Below are 24,399 nucleotides of genomic sequence, written 5' to 3' on the forward strand. Positions count from 1 at the left end.
ACAAATGGCTATCAGACACATGAAAAAATGTTCAACATCATTAGCCATCAGGGAAATTCAAATCAAAACCACACTAAGATACCACCTTATGCCAGTTAGAATGGCAAAAATTGACAAGGCAAGAAACAACAATTGCTGGAGAGGATGTGGAGAAAGGGGATCCCTCCTACATTGTTGGTGGGAATGCAAGTTGGTACAGCCACTCTGGAAAACAGTGTGGAGGTCCCTTAAAAAGTAAAAAATTGAGCTACCCTATGACCTAGCCATTGCACTACTGGGTATTTACCCCAAAGATACAGATGTAGTAAAGAGAAAGGCCATATGCACCCCAATGTTCATAGCAGCATTGTCCACAATAGCTAAATCGTGGAAGGAGCCGAGATGCCCTTCAACAGATGACTGGATTAAGAAGTTGTGGTCCATATATACAATGGAATGTTACTCAGCTATCAGAAAGAACGAGTTCTCAACATTTGCTGCAACATGGACGGCGCTGGAGGAGATAATGCTAAGTGAAATAAGTCAAGCAGAGAAAGACAATTATCATATGATTTCTCTCATCTATGGAACATAAGAACTAGGAAGATCGGTAGGGGAAGAAAGGGATAAAGAAAGGGGGGGGTAATCAGAAGGGGGAATGAAGCATGAGAGACTATGGACTCTGAGAAACAAACTGAGGGCTTCGGCGGGGGGGAATGGGATAGGCTGGTGATGGGTAGTAAGGAGGGCACGTATTGCATGGTGCACTGGGTGTTATACGCAACTAATGAATCATCGAACTTTATATCGGAAACTGGGGATGTACTGTATGGTGACTAACATAATATAATAAAAAAAATTTAAAAAAAGTTCACATCCTTTGACCCAAATATTCCACTTAAATGAATTTATGCTAAGGAAATGAAAATATTTAATGGAGAATTATTTATAATAGCAAAAACCAAAAACCTGTATGTCCGACAATGGGGGAATGGTTAAACAAATTAAATGATAGACTATAATGCAACATCATACTTTTGAAAAATAACCAAAAACAAAGAAAAATGTTTCCAATATAAAATTCAGTAAAAAAAGAGGAGCACATATCTGTGTACAAAATATAATCCCGATTGATATATTCTATATACCACACTATCTGCAAAAAAAAATCAAAGTTCAGTATGTATTGTCTTCTGTTTCTTTTCTAATTACCGCCCCCATATATAGTACCTTTATAATAGGAATATAAGGATCTTGCTTGCATGTTTTGTGCTTCCAAGTTGAGAAAAAATCAGGTTTTAAGAATTTTAGTTTCTTTATTAATTTTTCTGTTTACATGGGCTTAGTAAGAAGTTACAGAAACAGATATTGAACTGAACCAAACCATTGCATTCCTAGAATTTGAACATAACAGGCAGATTTCTGCATTTGAGCCTTAACATGTATTATATAAAATGGCTATAGACTCAATGATGGCTTTATGACTTAACTGTAACCAAGCATAATCTTCTGCAAGGTAAATATTTTCTCCAAATATTTGCACTTACAGATGGAAAATACTCACTAGCAATTCTCCAAACAGTTCTTTCACAGAAGTTCCTCCAAATAAAGTTAATACTTTAAACCTTTCCCTAGGTGATAACTCTGGCCAATTAAGTACCATCATTTCAGAAAGCAGACATATTAGTCAACAAATAACTTATTAAGATAATTCTCCAATTGGGAATTTTTTATATCTCATAAAATAATTCAGAAAGATAGCAAATACAACAGTGAGGTACAATAGGCAATAGACTGGGATTTACAAGACCTCCATTTATTTAACTGTGGAACCTTGGGCCAGTCACTTCTGAGATTCAAGTTTTCACCTTTCCAACTGAAATAACAGCCACCAATTATTGTCTATTTAAGATGTACTTGACTCTTTTATAGTCCACGTATTATCAGGTAGTTATCACAACAGTACTAATAAAGACCTAATATTATCTCCCACCTTATAAATAGGTAAACTGAAGTTCAGTATAGTTAAATAAGGTTCCCAATACAACCCACCTTGTTATCGATGATGAAGCTAGAATTAGAACCGAGGTTGGCCTGGTTATAAAGCCTGTGCCCTTGGGACACCTGGGTGGCTGTCGGTTAAGCATCCGACTCTTCTTTTTTTTTTTCTCTAAGTAGGCTCCACACTGGGCATGGAGATCACAACCTGAGCTGAGACCAAGAGCTGGAAGCTTAACTGATTGAGTCACCCAGGCACCCCAGGCATCCATCCGACTCTTGACCTCAGCTCAGATCTTGATCTCAGGGTCCTGAGTTCAAGCCCTGTGGGTGCGGAGCCTACTAACAACAACAACAACAACAACAACAACAACAACAAACCTGTGTCCTTAAGCTGTATCACACTGACATTAAAAGGGACAATAATAATTATCTTCTAGACTGCCCTAAAGAGTTGTGGTAAAGAGGGAAAAAAAAGTTAAAATTTTCAGAGAAAATTCCCTTACATAGGATTCTCAATTTATTTGAAAATATAGATCTATCATTCTCCACCCTGACTCACATTAGAATCACCTGGAGAGGGGCGCCTGGGTGGCACAGCGGTTAAGCGTCTGCCTTCGGCTCAGGGAGTGATCCCGGCGTTATGGGATCGAGCCCCACATCAGGCTCTTCCACTATGAGCCTGCTTCTTCCTCTCCCACTCCCCCTGCTTGTGTTCCCTCTCTCGCTGGCTGTCTCTATCTCTGTCGAATAAATAAATAAAATCTTAAAAAAAAAAAGAATCACCTGGAGAGTTAAAGAAAAATCTATCATGCCCAGGCCTCACCGCAGATCAAATGACAAAAAACTGTTTTTTAAAACTCCCTAGGATTGGGAAACCGATTGAGGAGCTTCGATTAAACAACCATGCCCACAAAAACAAAAATTTCTGAGTTTGAATGAGCTCTAGTTTCTAAGTTTTTTTAATGTGAAAGACACCATCCCCTCCATTGTTCTCCTTCTCTAGGTCCAAGGTAGGAATAATTTTCATCTATCTCCATGTAAATAATCATGTTCCCTTTTTGTTTTTTTGTTTTTGCTTTTCTTAAATGCCAAACGGCTTATCATAGCATGAGAAATCACTGAATTAGTCTGATTCCAGCTAAAATAAAATAGTTTTAGCATTTCTGGCAGGCTGCCATTATCAGGTACACCTATTAAGTTTTTATTAAAAACAGCTCGTGGTTGCTTAGAGGATCCAAGTTTGACAGCCAGTGGTTTGGGTAAAGTTTCTCATTTTAAAAATGAAGAAAGTGAGGCCCACTGAGGTTGTAACAATGCTTTAGCTAAGAAGAGAATCAACACTCAAATCTTTCATTTTCAATCTAGATTTCTTGGACTACTACTCCAGGACTCAAATTATTATTAATTGTTTCAGAATGTAGATACAAGTTTTCCAAAAATCTGATTTTTAAAAAGGTTGTATTTAAAGTCCCAATGTGGGGCTCAAATGCTCGACTCCAAGATCAAGAGTCACATGCTCCTCCAACTGACCCAGCCAGGCACCCCACAAAAATCTAATTTTTGCTTGAAAGTTCAAAGCTTATCACTGGCAAGAATATGATCAGGTTTCGGGTTTTTTTTTTTTCCCCTACGACAGGCATGCTTTGTACATTTTTAAGGACTGAAAAACTGCGTGGCAGATTCTAAAGGTGGCCCCCATGACTCCCTCCTGATATTTACACCCTTGTGTAATCTCTCCTTGAGTTTCGGTGGAACCTGTGATTGCTTCTAACCAACAGAATATGGCAAATGGGACAGAAAGTACACGATTATGTTATATAGCCCATTTTGCTGAGGACTCACTTTCCTTTGCTGGCTTTGAAGTAGCAATCAGTTATGTTAGGAAGGCTTACATGGCAAGGAACTGAGGGCGGTCTCTGGCTAACAGCAGCAAGAAACCGATGCCCTCAGTCTGACAACCCACAAAGAACTGGATACTACCAATGACCATGTGAGCTTAGAAGCAATATTAAATGATATGGCGCTCTGCCTGACACTTTGATTGCAGCCTTGTGAGACCCTGAAGCAGAGGACCCAGTAAAGCCATGCCCTGACTGCTGACTAACAGGAACCACGAGATAATAAGTGAATATTTCTTTAAGCTGCTAAGTTTGTGATACTATTGTTACGTAGCAATAATTAATACATGGTGCTTTGTTGATCATCTATTCAAGCAAAAATGGCATTCCATTAAAAAAGCAGTTAGTTCAGTTTGCAATTCAAGTGATTTTCCTCAAGAAAACCTTCATACTGTAGATACAGAAATCTTTTATGAATATTACATTTTGTCACACAGTATTTCAAAAGAAGTTTATTTGTCAAGGATTGAGAGTTAATAAAATTAGAAACAATTTATTACTTCTTCAAGGTTATTCTCAAGTGAAAGTGAAATTGTTCTACTGTGAGTGCCTGATGGTCACCAATACAAAAACTACCAGTACTGTTTGGTGACACTGCCTTCATTCATATTAAGGCACCAGCAGTTTTACCCTCCATGCTTTTACATCATCAGTGCAAATGTTGACAGAGTAAAAAGAGGAAATGTCTCAGTGTAATTATCACAACAGTTTTAACTTCACGAACCTCTGAAAGGGTCTCAGGGAACCCCAATGGTCTGTGAACCACAACGTTGCTCTAAGGCAATGTTTCTATGTATAGCAATGCTTAAATGTATGAATGGATGTGCGTATGCGTATTTAAAAACCTCTGGGCTGCGGCACCTGGGTGGCTCAGTTGGTTAAGCATCTGACTTTGGCTCAGGTCATGATCTCAGGGTCCTGGGATTGAGCCCTGCATCATCTGCTTCTCCCTCTCCCTCTGTCCCTCCCCCTGATTATACTCTCTCTCAAATAAATAAATAAAATCTTTAAGAAAATAAAATAAAACCTCTGTGCTAACCTGGATTGAGATCCCAGATCCATCTTTTATTTACCAGTTATATGGCCTTGAGTGAATTATTTAACCTGAGTCTCAGTTTCCTCAACTATAATATGGGGATAATAATCGTGCCTACCTCATAGGAAAATCATAAGAATTAAATGATATTAATTTACATACAACATTTAGAATAAAGACTTACCCATAGTAACAGAATAACAAATGTTAAATATTACCATTAACTATTACTTCTGTTAAAAGTTTTTTTTTAAGATTTTATTTATCCATTTGACAGAGATAGAGACAGCCAGTGAGAGAGGGAACACAAGCAGGGGGAGTGGGAGAGGAAGAAGCAGGCACCCAGCGGAGAAGCCTGATGTGGGGCTCAATCCCAGAACGCTGGGATCACGCCCTGAGCCGAAAGCAGACGCTTAACGACTGAGCCACCCACGCACCCCTGTTAAAAGTTTTAAAAGCTAAGCCATGAAAGTATGTTTTCAGAGTAAACAGCAACAATGATCTCAGAACAATCTTCCCAAATGAGAATACCTGGTTCTGTTTACTCTCTTAAGAATTTTGCCATTATGCAACATTCATTACTGATCATTATTTTACTCACTTTTAGATAGCCTAGTTTTCAATATTATACCTATTTGATCTAAGCATTTTACTTGATTTATTGACAAGTTGGTTAGTTCCTACAGTTATTACTTTGGGTATTGGTTGAGCTGTCATAAAGATAGTGACATTTTCTGATTGTGATTATGCTTTTAGTGGAATGGTGACTAGCTATGATAGTCCACAATGCTAACTGGGTATTATAATATCCAATGCATCCCTGAGCTAATTGTGTAGTTTCAGAAACACTTACTGGTTTAGACACGTTCTGAACAATAACAGAGTTCTGTGAAGATTTAGATTCAGGATGAAATCTAGGCAATGCAGCCACTGGATTTGATGTTGGATCTTTGTAGTGTTGACTTGTAGGCTTGAATGGATCAGTAACACCTGCATTTTAAAATTACATAACATATTGAGTATTTTTGTATACAACCAATTTTGTCAAAATATTTCACTTTAAGATTAAAATGGTATAACAATACTATACCTTGAGAGAGGGTCTCATTCTTTATTCCCTTTGAAGATGAGCTGGGGTTACCTCTGTTCAAAATATCTACAAAAATTATGTTTATTTTAAAACTCATTATTTGAATTGAATATATATTAAGATAATAAAAAACTTTCCAAAAATATATCCACATACAACTAAAATTTAAGTATATTTCTTTCTCTTAATGGTGACCCCAGATCAAACCCTTCCCCAATTCCCATGTCACATTCATACCCCTAAAAGCCTGGAAGTTTCTTTAGGGGTAAGATGGTCACATTACCTGTATCACTCCTCTTGAGTTCTGAGAGGGACACTATTGAAGACTGCAGACTAAATTTAATCTAGAGTTTACCAGAGTATCTCAAATCTACTACTATGCCAAAAGTCAATTTGAGCCTGACATGACCCTATGAATCAGTTTAAGATTGCTCACTCCTGTACCCATGTGAACCCATAACTTCTAGGTTATTATGGAATCAAATAAAAATTTGGAAGAGTAGAGATTTGCCTAAAATTGTTAATCAGGAAAAGGTACAAACATTTAAAAAATCCCATAAAACTTCAAAAAATTTCCTTTTCCCCTCCTAGTAGAAAAGAACCAGATCTCATAGAATAATTCTATAAGGTAAAGGTCACACAAAAGTAGGGTGGTTTTATGATAACGGAAATTCAGTTCTCTAAGACTAGGCACTACAGAAGTTTTCTAGGAGAAAAATCTGCTCAAACAACTTGATATGTTTTCATTCAGAAATTTAAAATAAGTATTTACTCAAGCCATTACAGAGTTAAACCTATAGTATTTTTTAGTGACTGTAGTCTATCAAACACAACTTTTTACCATCCCCTCAACTTAATGATGGTTCTATATAAATATTTAGCTCATATTCCATATACCAAAAATATTTTATGGCTCACACATAAAACATCAATAAAAATCACTTAAATTTTGAGTTCATTTAGAGAAGAAATTTCACTGGGGTCAACTTTCTTTTTGATAGAATCACTTAAAACTAATACACATTATTACAGTTATCTATAGTTGATATAAATCCAGCTTGAACCACCATGCTTTCAATAAGATGATCTGAATAATAATTTTGAAATACAGTAATATTTCAGGAAAAAAAATCACAGCAACTAGGAAACAATAATTATAATATTCTGTTCCACTATGAGCAACAAACATGCCAACATACTTACCTCATTTTATAATTGAAGTGACATTCTGCTTAGCACCTCTCAATTTGCCCAAGGAAATGATATTGACAATTAAAGTATTCTATTTTTGATAAAACCGAATAGAAGTGCTATTTGAAGTTTAGAGTCAAGAGAAGTAATAACAGGGCTTTCAAAAATTAAAAACTCATCTCTTTTTTTTTAAGATTTTATTTATTTATTTGACAGAGATAGAGACAGCCAGCGAGAGAGGGAACACAAGCAGGGGGAGTGGGAGAGGAAGAAGCAGGCTCATAGTGGAGGAGCCTGATGTGGGGCTCGATCCCAGGACTCCAGGATCACGCCCTGAGCCGAAGGCAGACACTTAACTGCTGTGCCACCCAGGCGCCCCTAAAAACTCATCTCTTAACCACAATATTATGAACTGCCATGGTAGGTAAGAAAACACTGGTATGCTGGCTACATTCTTTGCTAAGTTCTTCTGGCTTAAAAAAAGTGAATATAATGGAAAAGAATCTATGTCCTCTTTTCTAACTCTAACTGAAATCTAACAATCTACAAAATTACTGGACGTGTTCTGCTAGAAAGCCATGAGGATTAAGTGTGCTAACTGCCTGCATTGTACAAGTACAGTGGCTAAAGACCAGACCCTCCCTCCTTCATGAATATAATCAGGAGTTGTTGGAAGATGAGTGTGGCCAGAAACTACAGCCCATGTTGGTACACACACTAGAGACTGTATAATCATGCAGTGCCTATTCATTTTGTAACCATGATTCAATATGACACTGTGATGAGGCAGTTGCCTGGATGTGAGAACCCCCATCAGAGACTAACACAAACTTATTTAGTATTCTGATATTTTAAGCAAAGCATTCCAAACACTTTCTTTTCTAGGTGTGTTTGGGCTTAAGGGAGAAAAAGTTAACAAACAGGTGAATAGGGTACTTAGCTCCACTAAAACTTAAGATTTCCAATTTCAGAAGGCATATAATGCTGTTAGGTAATCCTAACCTTTAGTTAACTTAGTTAACATTTCCCTTTTCTCTCAAATGATATTTTGACCTCTCACCTTACTCAAGTCCCCAACCACATCCTCCCTTTGATTCTCACAAATTCTTACTGACCTGTATGCTCCAACTCCTTACAGAATAACAAGGACATATAAGATAGCCCACAGGTTTTTCTATGAGAAACAGCAACTTATAAAACTTTACTGAAATAAATGCTTACTTGAAATGGCTGGTTTTGAACTTGATATCTCTCCAACAAAGATCAGCTCATCATCATCTTCATCCAGAATTTCTTCTACTTTCTTCTGCCATGGCTCCAGTTCTTCTTCTTCACATTCCATAAAGAGTTCTGCCATTTTTGAATTATCTAATTTTCAAAAGGAGAGAAACATCTTATTTTTTAAAATAACTTTTTGCAGTGCATAGTATGATATTTAAGATATACTTTAATAATATTAATATTAATTACTGAGTAGATATTTGCAGTCAGTACATGGTAGCAAAAGAAAGAGACTCAGCTCAATCTCTAAGATCTAAACTAGTAAAATTAAGCTAGCTGGCTAAGTAACAGATGACAGTAGTTATTTGTAGCTGCCAAGAAATTTTAAGAATAATCAAATCCAATAAAAACTTGAAACATAAAAAAAGAATAATCAAACCCAGGAAAGAATACCCAATGGGAAAAAGATAGTCTCCTCAACAAATGGTGTTGGGAAAACTGGACAGCAATATGCAAAAGAATGAAACTGGAGCACTTTCTTTAAAAAAAAAGATTTTATTTATTTATTTGACAGAGAAAGAGAGAGAGGGAGCACAAACAGGGGGAGTGGGAGAGGGAGAAGCAGGCTCCCTGCTGAGCAGGGAGCCCAATGCGGGGCTCGATCCCAGGACCCTGGGATCACGACCTGAGATGAAGGCAGATGCTTGACTGAGCCACCCACGTGCCCCAGAATCTGGACCACTTTCTTACACCATACACAAAAATAAATTCGAAATGGATGAAAGACCTAAATGTGACACGGGAAACCATTAAAATTCTAGAGAACACAGGCAGTAATCTCTTTGACATCAACTGTAGCAACTTCTTACCAGATATGTCTCCTGAGGCAAGGGAAACAAAAGCAAAAATAAACTACTGGGACTTCATCAAATTAAAAGCTTCTACACGGTGAGGGAAACAATCAACAAAACTAAAAGGCAACCTATGGAATAGGAGAAGATATTTGCAAATGACATATCTAATAAAGGGTTAGTATCCAAAATAAATTTAAAAAAAAATTACAACTCAAGACCCATAAAACAATCCAATTAAAAAATGGACCAAAAACATGAATAGAGGGGCTCCTGGATGGCTCAGTCGGTTAAGTGTCTGCCTTTTTGGCTCAGGTTATGATCCCAGGGTCCTGGAATTGAGCTCTGCATTGGGCTTTCTCAGCAGGAAGCCTCCTTCTCCCTCTCCCTCTGCCTGCCGCTCTGCCTACTTGTGTGCTCTATCAAATAAATAAAATCTTAAAAAAAAAGACATGAATAGATCTTTTTCCAAAGAAGATATACAGATGGTCAACAGACACATAAAAACATGCTCAACATCACTGCCCATCAAGGAAATAAAAATGAAAACTACAATGAGATATCATCTCCCAACTGTCAGAGGGCTAAAATCAAGAACACAAGAAATGACAGGTATTGGTGAGGATGTGGAGAAAGTGTAACCCTCGTGCACTGCTGGTGGGAATGCAAACTGGTGCAGCCACTCTGGAAAACAGTATGGAGGTTCCTCAAAAGTTAAAAATAGAACTGCCCCACAATCCAGCAATTGCACTAGGAGGTATTTACCCAAAGGATACAAAAATACGAATTCAAAGGGATACATGCATCCCTATGTTTATAGCAGCATTATCTACAAGAGCCAAATTATAGAAACAGCCCAAATGTCCACTTACTGATGAATGGATAAAGAAAAGGTGGTATGTGTATACAGTGGAATATTACTCAGCCATAAAAAGAATGAAATCTTGCCATTTGTAACAATGTGGATGGAACTAGGGAGTATTACACTAAGTGAAATAAGTCAGAGAAAGACAAACACCATATGATTTCACTTATATGTGGAATTTAAGAAACAAAACAAATGAGCATAGGGGGAAAAAAGAGAGAGGCAAACCAAGAAAAAGACTCCTAACTATAGAGAACAAACTGATGGTCATCAGAGTGGGGGGTGGAGGGGGACGATGGTTGAAAGGTGAATACCATCAGCCTGCTAGTGCTGACCAAGCACTCAGAGGTCTGAGGAAGCATTTTAATGCCTCCTAAATAAATATGGATAGATAACCATTGAGTACCAGAAATATGACTAAACCTCCAAAGTGAAAGACCAAAACAATAAAACAGATTAAAAGCTCTTAAACAGAGATAGTACTGAATGCAAAATTTATTAGAATATAATTAGCATTTTCAGAGAAATAAATGTTATAAAAAGTAACATTCAGAAAATAAAAAGTTTAAAAATAAGAAAGCCAAAATTCAGTAAAAGAAAAACCCAAATGCCAAAGTTGAATAAATGTCCCATGAGTGGAACTAAAAGACAAAAAATATATATACACTAAATAGATGAGATTATTAGAAATCAGTTTCAAAGGTACAATTCACCTAATAAAAGTTCCAGAAAAATAACAGAGAAAAAGGAAAGGGGATGTAACAAAGGAAAAATACAAAAGAAATTTCTAGTTCTAAAGGACATAAATGTCCAGATTGAAAAAGCCTTCCAGGACCCAGCACAAAAATCAGGAAAAAAAAATCTACAGTAGAGGAATATTTCATGAGACTTGAGAATGCTGGAGATGGAAACTATCTTAAAAGCATCGACAGAGAGAGAGTTAGAGAGTTAGAATAATGCTTTCAAAAGTATTAGTGAAATAATTTTCAATTTAGAATTCTATAGCCACCAGCCAAGGTTTTCATCAAGCATGAGGTACATATTCCTTCATCAAAAATAAAGATCACCAACATCATGCAAAATTTACCCCCTATTCACCCTTTATTTCTTAGGAAGAATCCACCAAAATACGGGACTTAAGAAGGAGAAAGATACAGAATGCAGAAAACAGGACATTCAACACAATACAAAGACAAAGGAAAGTCCCAGGATAATAACTGTTCAATAGGTCTAGATAACAACCAGCCAGAATAGAGCAAGAGAACATTACTCCCAGGAGGAATGTCTCCAGGAGACCAGACACACACACACACACACACACACACACACACACACACACACACTTAAAAATTAAAATGTTAGATTACCTGACAAGTTTTACCATGTAGAAAATTGAATTAAGAGGCTATAGAAGGGTGTAAAAAGACTTGACTATAGACTTTAATAAAATTTAGCAAATTTAGTCAACTATATTTCAATAAAAAATAAAATAAAATTAAGCAAATTTTAAAAAATGAAACATTTAAATATCTGGGCATACACAAAAAAGAGAAAAATGTTATATCCATAACATATTAATACCATAATACTATACTCATTAGTGAACAATATTTATTATGGTTATTATAATAAAAACATTTAATATGATTTAACAAAAAATTGAGATATAAATGCAGTGGGAGATGTTTGGAAGGAGGGGTAAGTGTAAGAAAACTAAAATCATCATGCTCCATTGATAGAAAAATTATTAGGTAATGGCAAAAAAATGATGATTTAAGAGACAGCAGTATGTGTAGGTGTTTTAAAAATTTAGAAAAATGGAGGGGCATCTGGGTGGCTCAGTTGGTCAGCTCACACATCATGATCCTGGGGTCCTGGGATCAAGCCCCACATCAGGCTCCCTGCTCAGCAGGGAATCTGTTTCTTCCTCTGCCTCTCCCACTCTCCCCCCTGGCTTGTGCGCTCTCTCGCTCTCTCTCTCACTCAAATAAAATCTTAAAAAATATTTTTTTAATTTTTTAAAAAGATTTTACTTATTTATTTGTTAGAGAGAGAAAGAGCGTGAACACAAGCAGGGAGAGCAGCAGGCAGAGGGAGAAGCAGGCTCTCTGCTGAGCAGGGAGCCCGATGTGGGGCTCAATTTCAGGACTCTGGGATTATGACCTGAGCCGAAGGCAGACACTTAACTGACTGAACCACCCAAGCGTCCCTTCAAAAAAATTTTTTAATTTAGAAATATGGAAAGAATTATTAGAAAAAAAGCTAAACTACTGAAAGTGAATGCCTTGCAAAAACAGGGAGTAACAGGCCCATGCACACCACTCTCACTCCTACCCTTCAAGAAACCCTGGTTACGCAACTTATAACTTTCAGATTATTTTTTAAAACTATGTATGCGTTGTTCTGCTTTTAAAAAAGTATTGGGGAGATGCCTGAGTGGCTCAGTTGGTTAGGCATCTGCCTTCAGCTTGGGTGATGATCCCAGGACCCCTGGGATCGAACCCCATATCAGTCTCCCTGCTCAATGGGGAGTCTGCTTCTCCCCCTTCCTCTGCCCCTCTCCCACTTGTGCTGGCACACTCGCTCTCTCTCTCAAATAAAATCTTAAAAAAAGTATTGAGGGAGCCCCTAAATTAATTTAATAGCAATGGGGATGGATACAAGTGGTGCTAGATATATGGAGTGAGATGTGGCTGGAGGAACAACTAAAAAGTAACAAAACAAAACAAAGTAATAATTCCTGGATTCTGGTTTAGACAATAATCATTTGGGGTTTTTTTTAGACAATGATATCTTTATTTTTTAAATGCTATCATTTCTAAAGGTAATTTTACTAGATTAAATGTCATTTCTAATTTTGACTCAAAATTAGGGTGTGAAAACAATGATTTGGGGGAAGGTTTACAAAAGAAACACCATAACAAATAGAAACTATTCTTTTGAAATTATTTAAATTTGGGGCGCCTGGGTGGCTCAGTAGTTAAGCATCTGCCTTCAGCTCAGGGTGTGATCCCAGGGTCCTGGGATGGAGCCCTGCATCGGGCTCCCTGCTCCACTGGGAGCCTGCTTCTTCCTCTCCCACTCTCCCTGCTTGTGTTCCCTCTCTCGCTGGCTGTCTCTCTCTCTGTCAAATAAATAAATAAAATCTAAAAAACAAAACAAACAAAAAAAGAAATTATTTAAATTTAATTTCCTCACCTATACGGGTATGCCAAAATCATTTCTTGGCATAATGTTGTTTAATGTTTAGTGGTCTACTTACCATAAAACAAAACAAAACAAAAACCTTCTCACCCTTCCAAATGTAACCAGTTTAATGAACTTTCTTTTCTAACTTTACTTCAAAAACACACACACATAATGGTCTAAGTCAAATAATTAAAAGAGTAACTCACAGTTTAGCATTTGCGTATTCTGAATACTTGAAAATACCATCCTCATTGTGTCCCCTGGAGTCCTCCTTTGTAGTGTTTCTTCTATCTAAAATATTCTTCCTCCTTACCTTATATTGTCCACGTTATTCAAGTATAGTAGAAGGAGCATGGATTTGACATCAAATTGAATAGTTCAAATCTTCATTGCACCATTTCTAATCATGTTACTCTGGAGAAATTACTTGAATCTTGTTTTCTCACCTCTAATATGGGTATATCTACCTAATAGAAGTGGCAACGTAGACTGAGAAAAATGTGATATAAAGTGCCTAATCTAACCTCAAGTAAATACTCAACAAAATCTTAATTTCCAACTCTTGGTTCAGTTACAACTTCCTCAATAAACAGTAGACCTTGTTTTTCTTCCACCTTTTACTACATTGGGATTCTATGCCATGAAGTTCAAGATTTACTATATATGATTTCAAACTGCTCACTATTTCTTAATGTGTATTTTTTTAAGTCGGCTCCACACCTAATGTGGGGCTTGAGCTCATGACCCTGAGATCGAGTCAGATCCTCTACCGACTGAGCCACCTCTTAATGTGTATTTCTTTACTGTACACGTCTAACTCCAAAGTAAGAGTGAAGAACTTATTTTCTTTTTTCTTTTTTTTTTAAAGATTTTATTTATTTATTTAACAGAGATAGAGACAGCCATCGAGAGAGGGAACACAAGCAGGGGGAGTGGGAGAGGAAGAAGCAGGCTCACAGCAGAGGAGCCTGATGTGGGGCTCGATCCCATAATGCCGGGATCACGCCCTGAGCTGAAGGCAGACGCTTAACCGCTGTGCCACCCAGGCGCCCCAGAACTTATTTTCTTCTTCCTTTGTGTCTTCTCCTATACACAGTAGTCTCCTGGATAAGCATCAACACTTAACATGATAATCAGTGAACTAAGAAACAAGGCAGTCAGGCAATGCCAATTTTTTTTTTAAATGAGGGACACTGATGTATACAGATAATAAAAAAATAATTTATATCTATGTTGATACCATGGTCTTGATACCATGTATGACACATAGGTCTTCCTCATTTTTTTTAACGGGGTACTACCACTGTCAATATATTCAAGATAGATTGTTGAGTAAAAAAATTTTAAAGGCACATAATAACATATATAGTATGGTCTTATTTAGAAATTTTTTGTCTATGCATAGAAAAAAGTTTGTGGGTTGCGGGATGGGATAACTGGGTGATGCGCATTAAGAAGGGCACATGATGTGATGAGCACTGGGTGTTATACTGAATTGATGAATCACTGAACATTTTATCCAAAACCAATGATGTACTGCACCTTGCCTAATTGAATTTAAATTAAACAAAAAGAAAAAAGAAAAAGGTTTGTGATCACGTATACCAAACCAATAATAGTAGTTATCTCTGGAAATCAAGAAGAAACACTTCATTTCTACTGACATTTTTATTGTATATCGATTGTTCTTTTTTACTATGAGCATGTATTACTTTAATAAATTTAAGTGTTTTTTTAAATGTGTATACTTCTGTTCTTTTAATCTTTTCTCATGAATCAAGGTCATCAGTACAAAAGCCATGCATACTAGTATCACTTGCAGCAGCAATACTTACTTTTTGATTGAAAAGGGTTGTCGTCGTCCATCAAGTTGCAGAGTCACCTAGGCACCAACACATGACATCAATCAATTTTATGAGTTACTTTAACACCAAATATTGAAACACGAAACTTGGGATTCAGAAATCTTTGGGTCTAATTTTGATCTCTAGCAAACTCACCATATGACTCCAGGGAAGATAGCAAGTTAAGTCTTAGTTTTCTGCCCTATAAAATAAAGATACCTACTCTTAGGGTGGATTTGTTAAATGTATTCACATTTAATCATTTTCTCCTACAAAAAGCTTACCTTTTGAGTTTGACATGTTTGATATACACATGCTGGCTTTACCTAATTGTAAATGCAAATTTAGTAAATAAAATGCTGAATGTATTAAGCATTTATTACTTGAAGAAATCAGATGGATTGTTAAATTACAAATAAGTTTTGGAAAAGCACCTTTTTGTAAATATGAGTAATAACCTTGTACTACATGTTTTAGTCAATCTCAATTTCGAAATGCTAAGTGACATTAATCTTTAACCATTACTCATTCGCCATATTTCAGAAATAAATGTAATTATTACAAGAAAACACATACAAAAAAGTTTTAGTTTATATATTTTTATTTCTTACTAACACTAACTGCAAGGAATAGAAAATTAGTTGGATAAACTTCATCATAGATCAATTCATTAAAAAACAATTACTCCTTGCCTTCTGTGCTCAAAGTGATATGCTCAGTTCTAGGGAAAAAATTAAGATGAATAAATCATAGTCCTTGCCTTCAGAAGGTTACAGTCTAATATATCTACAGTTCTTTGAGCTTTTAAAAAAGCTGTTGTATTAAACATTACCAAAAATTGTTTTTGAATTGCTTTCTTTAAAGCAGGAATTTGTGTTCTGAATTCTCATGCATGCATATTCTTTATATACAAAATAAATGTGTTTAAAAACCTATTTCAGTTACAAAACAAAAAAAGCAAAAAAATTAGTCATCAGAAATCTAAAGTATTAGGATGAACAGAGCTGAGTCTTCACATTTGTCTGTGTTTTCAGACTGGTAAAAGCAAGCTTTCCTGCTTTTTCCAATTCCAAATTATTTAGATTGAATTAGACCAAAGGAAAAAAACCTATTTTAACTCTGGAAGAAGTTACTGGTATGAATGTTTGAATTACTATCACAAGGATCTCAAGTGAATTCTGTACTTAAGTAAACTTCCCTAGCTCTGAGATTTGACTATTCAAATCTCTTTTTTTTTTTTTAAGATTTTATTTATTTATGTGACAGAAAGACAGCCAGCGAGAGAGGGAACACAGCAGGGGGAGTGGGAGAGGAAAGAGCAGGCTCACAGCGGAGGAGCCTGATGTGGGACTCGATCCCGGAATGCCGGGATCACGCCCTGAGCCGAAGGCAGACGCTTTAACGACTGCGCTACCCAGGCGCCCCTGACTATTCAAATCTCTTTAACTCAATTATTTGAATAGTTACCATTTCTCCCTGAACTAGAATTAAGGCAATGCATATGTCAAGTAAATAAATACATGTCAATTCTTGCTCAGCATTAAAGAACTATTACTACCAGGAACACAGATTTTTTTTAAGAGTCACAACTACATAGCCTATGGAGATTCATGTATAACACTTTTATTAAATGCTCACAGAAGATACTATTAGCACAAATATCCTAAAATTAGTACTAAACATAAAAGTAGTTTATATAAACAAGTCATATCCACTGCCTATGACTACAGAGATGAATTCTGAGGCCCATAACAGCCACCAAGGAGCTTCAATTGGTACATTTATAAACACTTTAAAAAGTCAGAAATCCTCAGATGCCATTAGAACCATAACTTCATCTAAAGCTGCACTATCCAATAAAATAGTCAAGCCCCCCAAAACTATCACCACAAAAATCTCTCAAGTCATAATTTCAGAGTTTTGGTGACACTGCAAGGAATTACATGGGCGATTAAGTCATCTGTCAAGAAATGGAATACCCAGCAAAACATGCAATGAGGATCTTAGAGCTTCCATAATAGCAGCTCCAGAGGGTCTCTAGGTTCTGCAACTCAGAGCTGGCACCAAAACAGGCAAAAAAGAAAAGAACTCTCCACTTCAGCTATTGACTCAGGTAGAGATACTATGCCTGATACACTGTTCCTATGGGGGAAAATGAATTCCAAGTAACTAATGAAAGACCTCTTGGAATACAATCCAGTTTTTGGAGACTGCCTGTATAAGTAATTTTAATTGCTATTTAGATATTTTATGGTTTCAGTTTCTAAATATTTAAAACTTACCTATCTTTTAAGAGTTCAATTCTACAAAATTTTCAAAAAACATTAATAGATCAAAATAGTTAAAATGGTAAATTGTATGTTATGTGCATTTCACGCCTACTAGGATGGCTGTAATCAAAGAGGCAGACAATAACAAGTGTTGGCAAGGATATGGAGAAATTGGAACCCTCATACATGGCTGGGCAGGAATATGAAATGGTGTAGACACTGTGGAAAATACTTTGGCAGTCACTCACAAAGTTAAACATACTTACTATATGACACAGCAATTCCACTCCAAGTGAGATAGAATTGAAAACATATGCCCATACAAAAACTTGTACATGGGAATGTGTATAGCAGCATTATTTATAATAGCCAAAAAGTGGAAACAAACCACATGCCCAAGCGATGAATGGATAAACAAAATGTGATATACCTATACAATGGAATAATATTCAGTCATAAAAGGAATAAAATACTGATGTATACTACAACATGGATGAACCATGGGAACATACTAAGTGAAAGAAGCCAGTCCAAAAGACCATGTATTGTATAACTTCATTTACATGAAATGTCCAGAAATGGCAAATTCATAAAGACAGAAAATACAGTAGTGGTTGCTTAGGGCTGGGAGGGTTGGGGGTGAAGTGGGGAATGACTCCCAGTGGATATGGGGTTTATTTTGGGGGTGATGAAAATGTTCTAAATTGACCGTGGTGATGGTTACATGACACTGTGAATATACTAAAACCATTAAATTTTATACTTCAAATGGCTGAATTGAATGTTGTGAATTTTTTTAGGATTTATTTATTTATTTTAGAGAGAGAGAGAGTGAGAGTGTGGGGTGGGGAGGGAGAGAGATAGAATCTTGATCAGACTCTCCACTGAGCATGGAACCCAATGCCAGGCTCAATCCCAGGACCCTAAGATCATGACTTGAGCTGAAATCAGGTCGGATGCCTAACCAACTGGCCACCCAGGGGCCCCTATTATGTGAATTTTATTTTAATAAAGCTGTTAAGAAAATAATAAGGTGGTAGGATATAAGCCTGGGAGTGATGGAGTCACTATGTGGAGAAAGAATGTCTAAGAAAGAAACCAACAAAGAAAATAGCAAAGCCATAAGATTCTGGGGTAGAGAAAGAGACGGTAGGGTAGGTCGATACTCAAGTTCGGATAATACCATTTAAATACCTGAAGCTAGCCATGATTGAAGTAAATTAACTATTAAGATTTTTCAGTTAAGGGTAGGAATAATTGTTCATTTCTGGTTTAATCTACCTTGAGTGAGGTGTCTTGCATTCAAGATTGATAATACACTCACTAGTGGCTTATTACCCCCACATTTCTCAAACTAATTGATCTCTGGGGAAAGAGATATTGCAGATGGTGCAAGAGAGCTCTATCTAAAACAATATATTGTTTTGCTATCTAAACTCTTTCATATATACAATACAGTCTTATTAACTGTAGTCACCATGCTATACATTACATCTCCAAGGCTTATATTACTGGAAGTTTGTACCTTTTGGCCATCTTCACCAAATTCGCCCATCCCACACCCCCAGCTCCGGCAACCACCAATGTGTTCTCTGTATCTATAAGTTCCTTTTTTTTTTTTTTAAGATTTCACATTTAAGTGAGATCATACAGTATTTGTCTTTCTATGTCTGATTTATTTCACTTAACATAACGCCCTCAAGGTCCATGCATGTCATGAATGGCAGAATGTTCTTCCTTTTTATAGCTGAATAATAGTCCATTTTATATTTGTACACCAAATTTTCTTCATCCATTCATCCAATGATGGACACTTTGGTTGTTTCCACGTCTTGGCTATTGTAAATAATGCTGCAATGAACATGGGGATACAAATATTATTTCAAGTTAGTGCTTTCATTTCCTTCAGATAAATACCCAGAAGTGGAAATTGTTGGATCATATCAGTACTGCTGTTTTTGTCTGTCTTTACTACTGCATTTTCATCAAGTACTATCACTTTTACTGCTGCTGGCTAATGAACTAAAGAACAATGGAAGAAAATATCTAAATGATGCATTTGCACTAAATGGACAAATGACAGTACAGTTAGCTATAAAAATGATGGTATTTAAAAGATTCAGATAGAAAAATCTTGCCATTGTTTAGATAGGTATGAAAAATGCAATACAAGTAGGCAGTGACTTTGTTTCATCAAAATGTATTACTCACTCAATGTATTAAAGTTAATTCAAATAGCATTGATTTTGTAGTTTTGATTATTTTATTTCATGATTGCGTAAGAGCTCTAGAAATATTTTAAACATTTTAAGTAGGAGGATGTCTATGAAAATGTTTTCTTATAACAGAAATTAATTGGTATGGTACTCAAATGCAAGAAACACTGGATTATACCTTGATTCCTTAGACAATTTCATTGTTACCTAAACAATTCAAACTCTCAAACCAGGTTTTGGGAACAAATCACATATAATTTAGAAGGAAAACTTAGGCTCACCATCTTTTTTTTGTTTGTTTAAGAAATTTTTACATAGTGGGAATTATTTTTTTGAAAGTCTGAACACATGAAGTCCTGGCATATTTTGAGAAGGTATTTCTTTAATAACTTTCCTATCTCCCCCTTATTTTATTTAGGTTTTCAATTTTTTTCCTCTGTCGATGTTCAGATTTCATCTATTTGTAGAAAATAGCTAGTTGACACTACAACTAAAGTTCATTAGCATAAACACTTTGCAAAGATTGCTTATATTTTAAAATATGTTCTTTAATGTTAGTTTTTGGGGTGCAGTGTTATAAAATTTACTTTCTGCAAAGTAATTTTTATATCATACTAAGGTTAAGATTTTACCTATAAGAATGTTTTTATTGCACTTCATATGTAAAAGGCATAATCTGCAGAAAAGACTAAAATAATTGGCTTTTCAAAGCCAAATTATATAATAAATATTTTATATAAGTTTCATAAGATATTCTATAATCACTAATTACTAAAGTAACCTCAGGAAATATTATTAATTAATTCACATTTTATAGGAGTAAAACTTATCCACTATGGAAAACGTCAAGTAAAAGAGTAGAGTACAATGATGAAAACACTTAACATAAGGGCTGAATAACTGGAAATTTTGAATCTACCACTTTCTGATTGCCAAACCTATAGGATATTTAATCAACCTCTCTGAGCTTAGTTTTACTACCTATAAAATAAAAACAGTAATATCTTCCTTGCAACACTATTAGGAAGATTAAATAAAGTACGAGAAAAAATATTGTACAGTACTTTGCATTATTTTACTCAACTTTTCCTTGTTCACTGGAAGTCATATTACAAGTTGATAAATATAAACACTAAAAGAAAACAAAATTTTAGTTCATATAAAGAACTGTTAAGATATTGTCACCAATAAGGTACACCAGATCAGTAGTTCTCAAGCTTTTTGGTCTCAGGATGTCTCAGGACCTCTTTGCATTCTTTTTTTTTTTTTTTAAGATTTTATTTATTTATTTGACAGAGAGAGAGACAGCCAGCGAGAGAGGGAACACAGGCAGGGAGAGTGAGAGAGGACGAAGCAGGCTCCCAGCGGAGGAGCCTGATGTGGGGCTCCATCCCAGGATTCTGGGATCACACCCTGAGCTGAAGGCAGATGCTTAATGACTGAGCCACCCAGGCGCCCCTGGACCTCTTTGCATTCTTAAAACTTGAAGACCCAAATAAGCTTGTTTATATGGATTATATCTGTTGATACTTACCATATTAGAAATTGAAAATTAGAAAAAATTAAATATGTATTAATTTATTTAAAGTAATAATAAGCCCATTACATGTTCATATAATATTTTAATGAAAACAACTATTTTCTAAAACAAAAAATTTAATGAGAAAAGTGGCACTAATTTACATTTTTGCAAATGTCTTTAATATTTGTTTCATAAAAGACAGCTAGATTCTTTTATCAGATTCTGAAATGTATTTTTTTCTAAATATATACAAAGAAGTACACCACGTTTCAATCCTTATTAAATATCTAATAAGGATGATTTCACTATTTCTTTATTTTAATGTAAATTATTTGTAAAAGGACTTAAAATATAAAAAAATAAAATAAAAACGGTCTGTTTTATCCAGACGATACATAGTGATCACTATTTTCCTTGACATATTGAGGGTTAATAAAACCACTCCTTAAAAGAAAACTGCTTTGCAGAGAATGAATCAAAAACACATTTTTGATACAAATTACTGAGTAAACCATGTCTTCCTGAGTCATTATTTAAAACCTGATGAAAACCAAACATTTTCAAGTCCCTCTCTGAAGCAGGAGGACAGAAAAAAATATTGAGGGTTCTATATTTAATTAGTGAATATATCATAAATATTTTTGTTCTTTGAAAAGTTACTTTTGAAATAACAGACTATGTTTTCAATATGTTTCCTATATCCAGTCACTAAAACTATGGATTACTTTCTATTCACAAAAATCACTTTTCATTTAAGTATTTTTCCTGTCCAATTAGTATAACATCAGCAACAATTTTTTTGGTATGGTTCTAAACGTCCTCTTGAATAAAGAAAACAAATGGGGGAGAAGCAAGGGTACTGAATTATATACTCTTTGCACTTAACTCTCCTTTTCCACTAAAAAAGCTGGTGCTGGGTAGTAAAAACACTGAGCAGAAGAAATCATATTGGACTAGAAAACTTAAGTGAGGAAAATGGGTTGAACAGAGGAGCTGAAATTTGGAGCCCTTCAACACCACAACTTTTTCTGATGGAAAAAATGGGCTATTGGAAGAATGGGCTATTTTTCAACTTTTCAAAATGCCTGGAAAAAAAAACGGTATCATTTAAATACTAAAAAGTTGAAATGATATGAAGTCTTAAAAATGAAAATATAAAGGAAAGGGGAATTGAAAAATATCTCCTATATTTTTTAGGTGAGTGTCCTTGCTTATTCTCCTTAACCACCTCATTCCCCGGAGAAGTGAACCGAGCATTGGAGAAGTCAGAAGACCTAGGTTCAAGAACTGGTTCTATCACTTTCTATCCAAGTGGCCTCAGGCAAAGTCTTCTCCTTGAGGCTGTCTTCTCACCTTGTAAACAGGTCTACCTAACACTCCACAGCTCACCTTAAAAGGAACGATTATCAATGAATATACAAATGAAAGACGCAATTATAGTGTAATTTGTACCGATGTTAAAGCACCAAAGGCTCACAGCCCTAACTTAATTTTACAAGTAAACCAGTTCCCTCATAAGCTCAGTGAAGTTTCTGCTTAAGGAGACAGCTTGAGTTTTTACAGTAACCCCCAAAACAGGACATCTCACAAATGCTAAGAGGAGACTTTTGTAGTTTGAAACTCTCTTTCTTGGTTTCAATTTTATTTTTATTGGCATGAAAACACATTAAAACTCAACCTAAACCTGAAAACAATAAAGGGAAAATTTAAGTTCACAGATTTAAAAAAAAAAACACTAAAAAATCTTTGCAAACAAAGACAATCCCTTGGATGAAGATCTCCTGTGCTTGAAGAAGCTGGCTCACTTGACATTTTCTTCTATGATTTCTCCTCTAAAAAGCATTAAAACTGAGATAACTTAAGAGGAACTCCCTCTGTGTCTAGAGAAGGATAAAACCTCAAAATGAAATAATTTTTTCCATCTCAGCAAAATGTGCAAAGCTCACTGTTAAAAAATTGTGTATCTAACTCCACGTTTCTCCTTAGAGCTCTTCTCTTCTAGACAATAACTGAATGGAGCACAATTTCTACAACGAGCAGCACAGTCCCTTTGGCAAGAACAAGGGTATCAGCACTGAATGACCAGTAACCGGGATGAGGGAACCGGGACTGAAAGGAGGGGCCCAAGGGGCCCAGAAGCCAGAAAGTTCGGAACCTCTCTGGTCTCTTTTCTTAAGACTGAAGAGACCTCAGGGTGGGCGGGTCTCGCCAAACATTGGTATCAAATATACAAAAGACCAAAGGGAGTTGCCTCCAGAAAAAAACGCCAAAACCAGGCTGAGGACTGACAGACGCACAGGCCCTGGGTGGTGAGGAGGCAGCGGCGGCGGCCCGCCCGGCCACGGCCTTAGCGGGCCGCCAAACCCTGCCGCCGAGCAGCTACCTTTCCGAGATCCCTCCCCCGCCGGGGCTGGCGCAAGATGGTGGCCCACCCGCCACCGCGCCGCCAAGTTCGTCCCCTCCCCCGCTCCCTGGGCGATCCTAGCAACACACGCCGGCATCCGGACCCTCAACCTGCCCCCCTCAGGGCCGAGCCGGCGTCGCCTCCCTCAGAGCAACGCGGCCGCGGCAGTGTGGTAGAGCCGCTGCCGGCTTCAGCGAGAAGCGGCGGGGGCGGGGGATCACTTACCGTGAGCAGAGCAGGTCGTCCTGACTGGGACTCGAAGGAGGAGGAGAAAGAGGAGGAGGAAAGGGAGGAGCGCGAAGACACTAGGCGGCGGCCACAGAAACAGTGGCGGCGTCGGCGACTCCCAGCGCGGAATGAGCGCCTCAGACCGAGGCAAAAGTATATAACTACGCGCACTGCCTCATGGGTAGACGCCAGCTCCTCCCCGCCCCTGCACATCCGGGTTTCTTTTCTAACCGACCCGGGAGGGCGGCGCGGACATGTGCATGGTCTTACACTTTCTCGAAGGCAGAGGCACTGTGGCAGGGGTACATAGGCCACGGGCCTCGTGGGGAGGGCCAGGGTAAGAGTCCCACGCTGATGCCGATCTCGTCAGTGAATTCACTGTTCAACCTGAGTTGGGAGCTTGAAATTTGGGCTGCACACCGTGAAAATGTGAATTCCGGGTCTTCCTTGTGTGTAAGAGATAGGAACACCAATAAAAAGAAGTACTGTACCTGAGAGGCAAAGACATAAACCAGATGAGTAAAAGGAATAAAAGTCAGATTATTTAAATTATTGGTTAATTTTACCAAATTTGTTTTAAATAATATAGCTTTG

General features: G+C 36.8%; 1 protein-coding gene across 3 annotated transcripts in view; it reads right to left on the reverse strand.

Moving 5' to 3' along the window:
- ZNF280C (zinc finger protein 280C) overlaps positions 1–23,937 on the reverse strand; it is a 60,859-nt gene extending 36,922 nt beyond the window's left edge. Inside the window, exons 1-6 of one of the 3 annotated variants that reach the window (XM_026520581.4) lie at positions 23,803–23,937; positions 15,322–15,367; positions 15,157–15,203; positions 8,417–8,563; positions 6,005–6,070; positions 5,768–5,904 (exon numbers count right to left, since the gene is read on the reverse strand). In XM_026520581.4, coding sequence (XP_026376366.1) covers positions 5,768–5,904; positions 6,005–6,070; positions 8,417–8,563; positions 15,157–15,187 — 381 coding nt within the window. In that variant the 5' untranslated portion in view covers positions 15,188–15,203; positions 15,322–15,367; positions 23,803–23,937. The remainder of the gene's footprint in view (positions 1–5,767; positions 5,905–6,004; positions 6,071–8,416; positions 8,564–15,156; positions 15,204–15,321; positions 15,368–23,802) is intronic. The other 2 variants (XM_026520584.4, XM_026520583.4) reach the window with 2 other exon arrangements.
- Positions 23,938–24,399: the final 462 nt, after the last annotated feature.

This window comes from Ursus arctos, chromosome X (assembly GCF_023065955.2).
Source record: "Ursus arctos isolate Adak ecotype North America chromosome X, UrsArc2.0, whole genome shotgun sequence".
NCBI lineage: Eukaryota > Metazoa > Chordata > Mammalia > Carnivora > Ursidae > Ursus > Ursus arctos.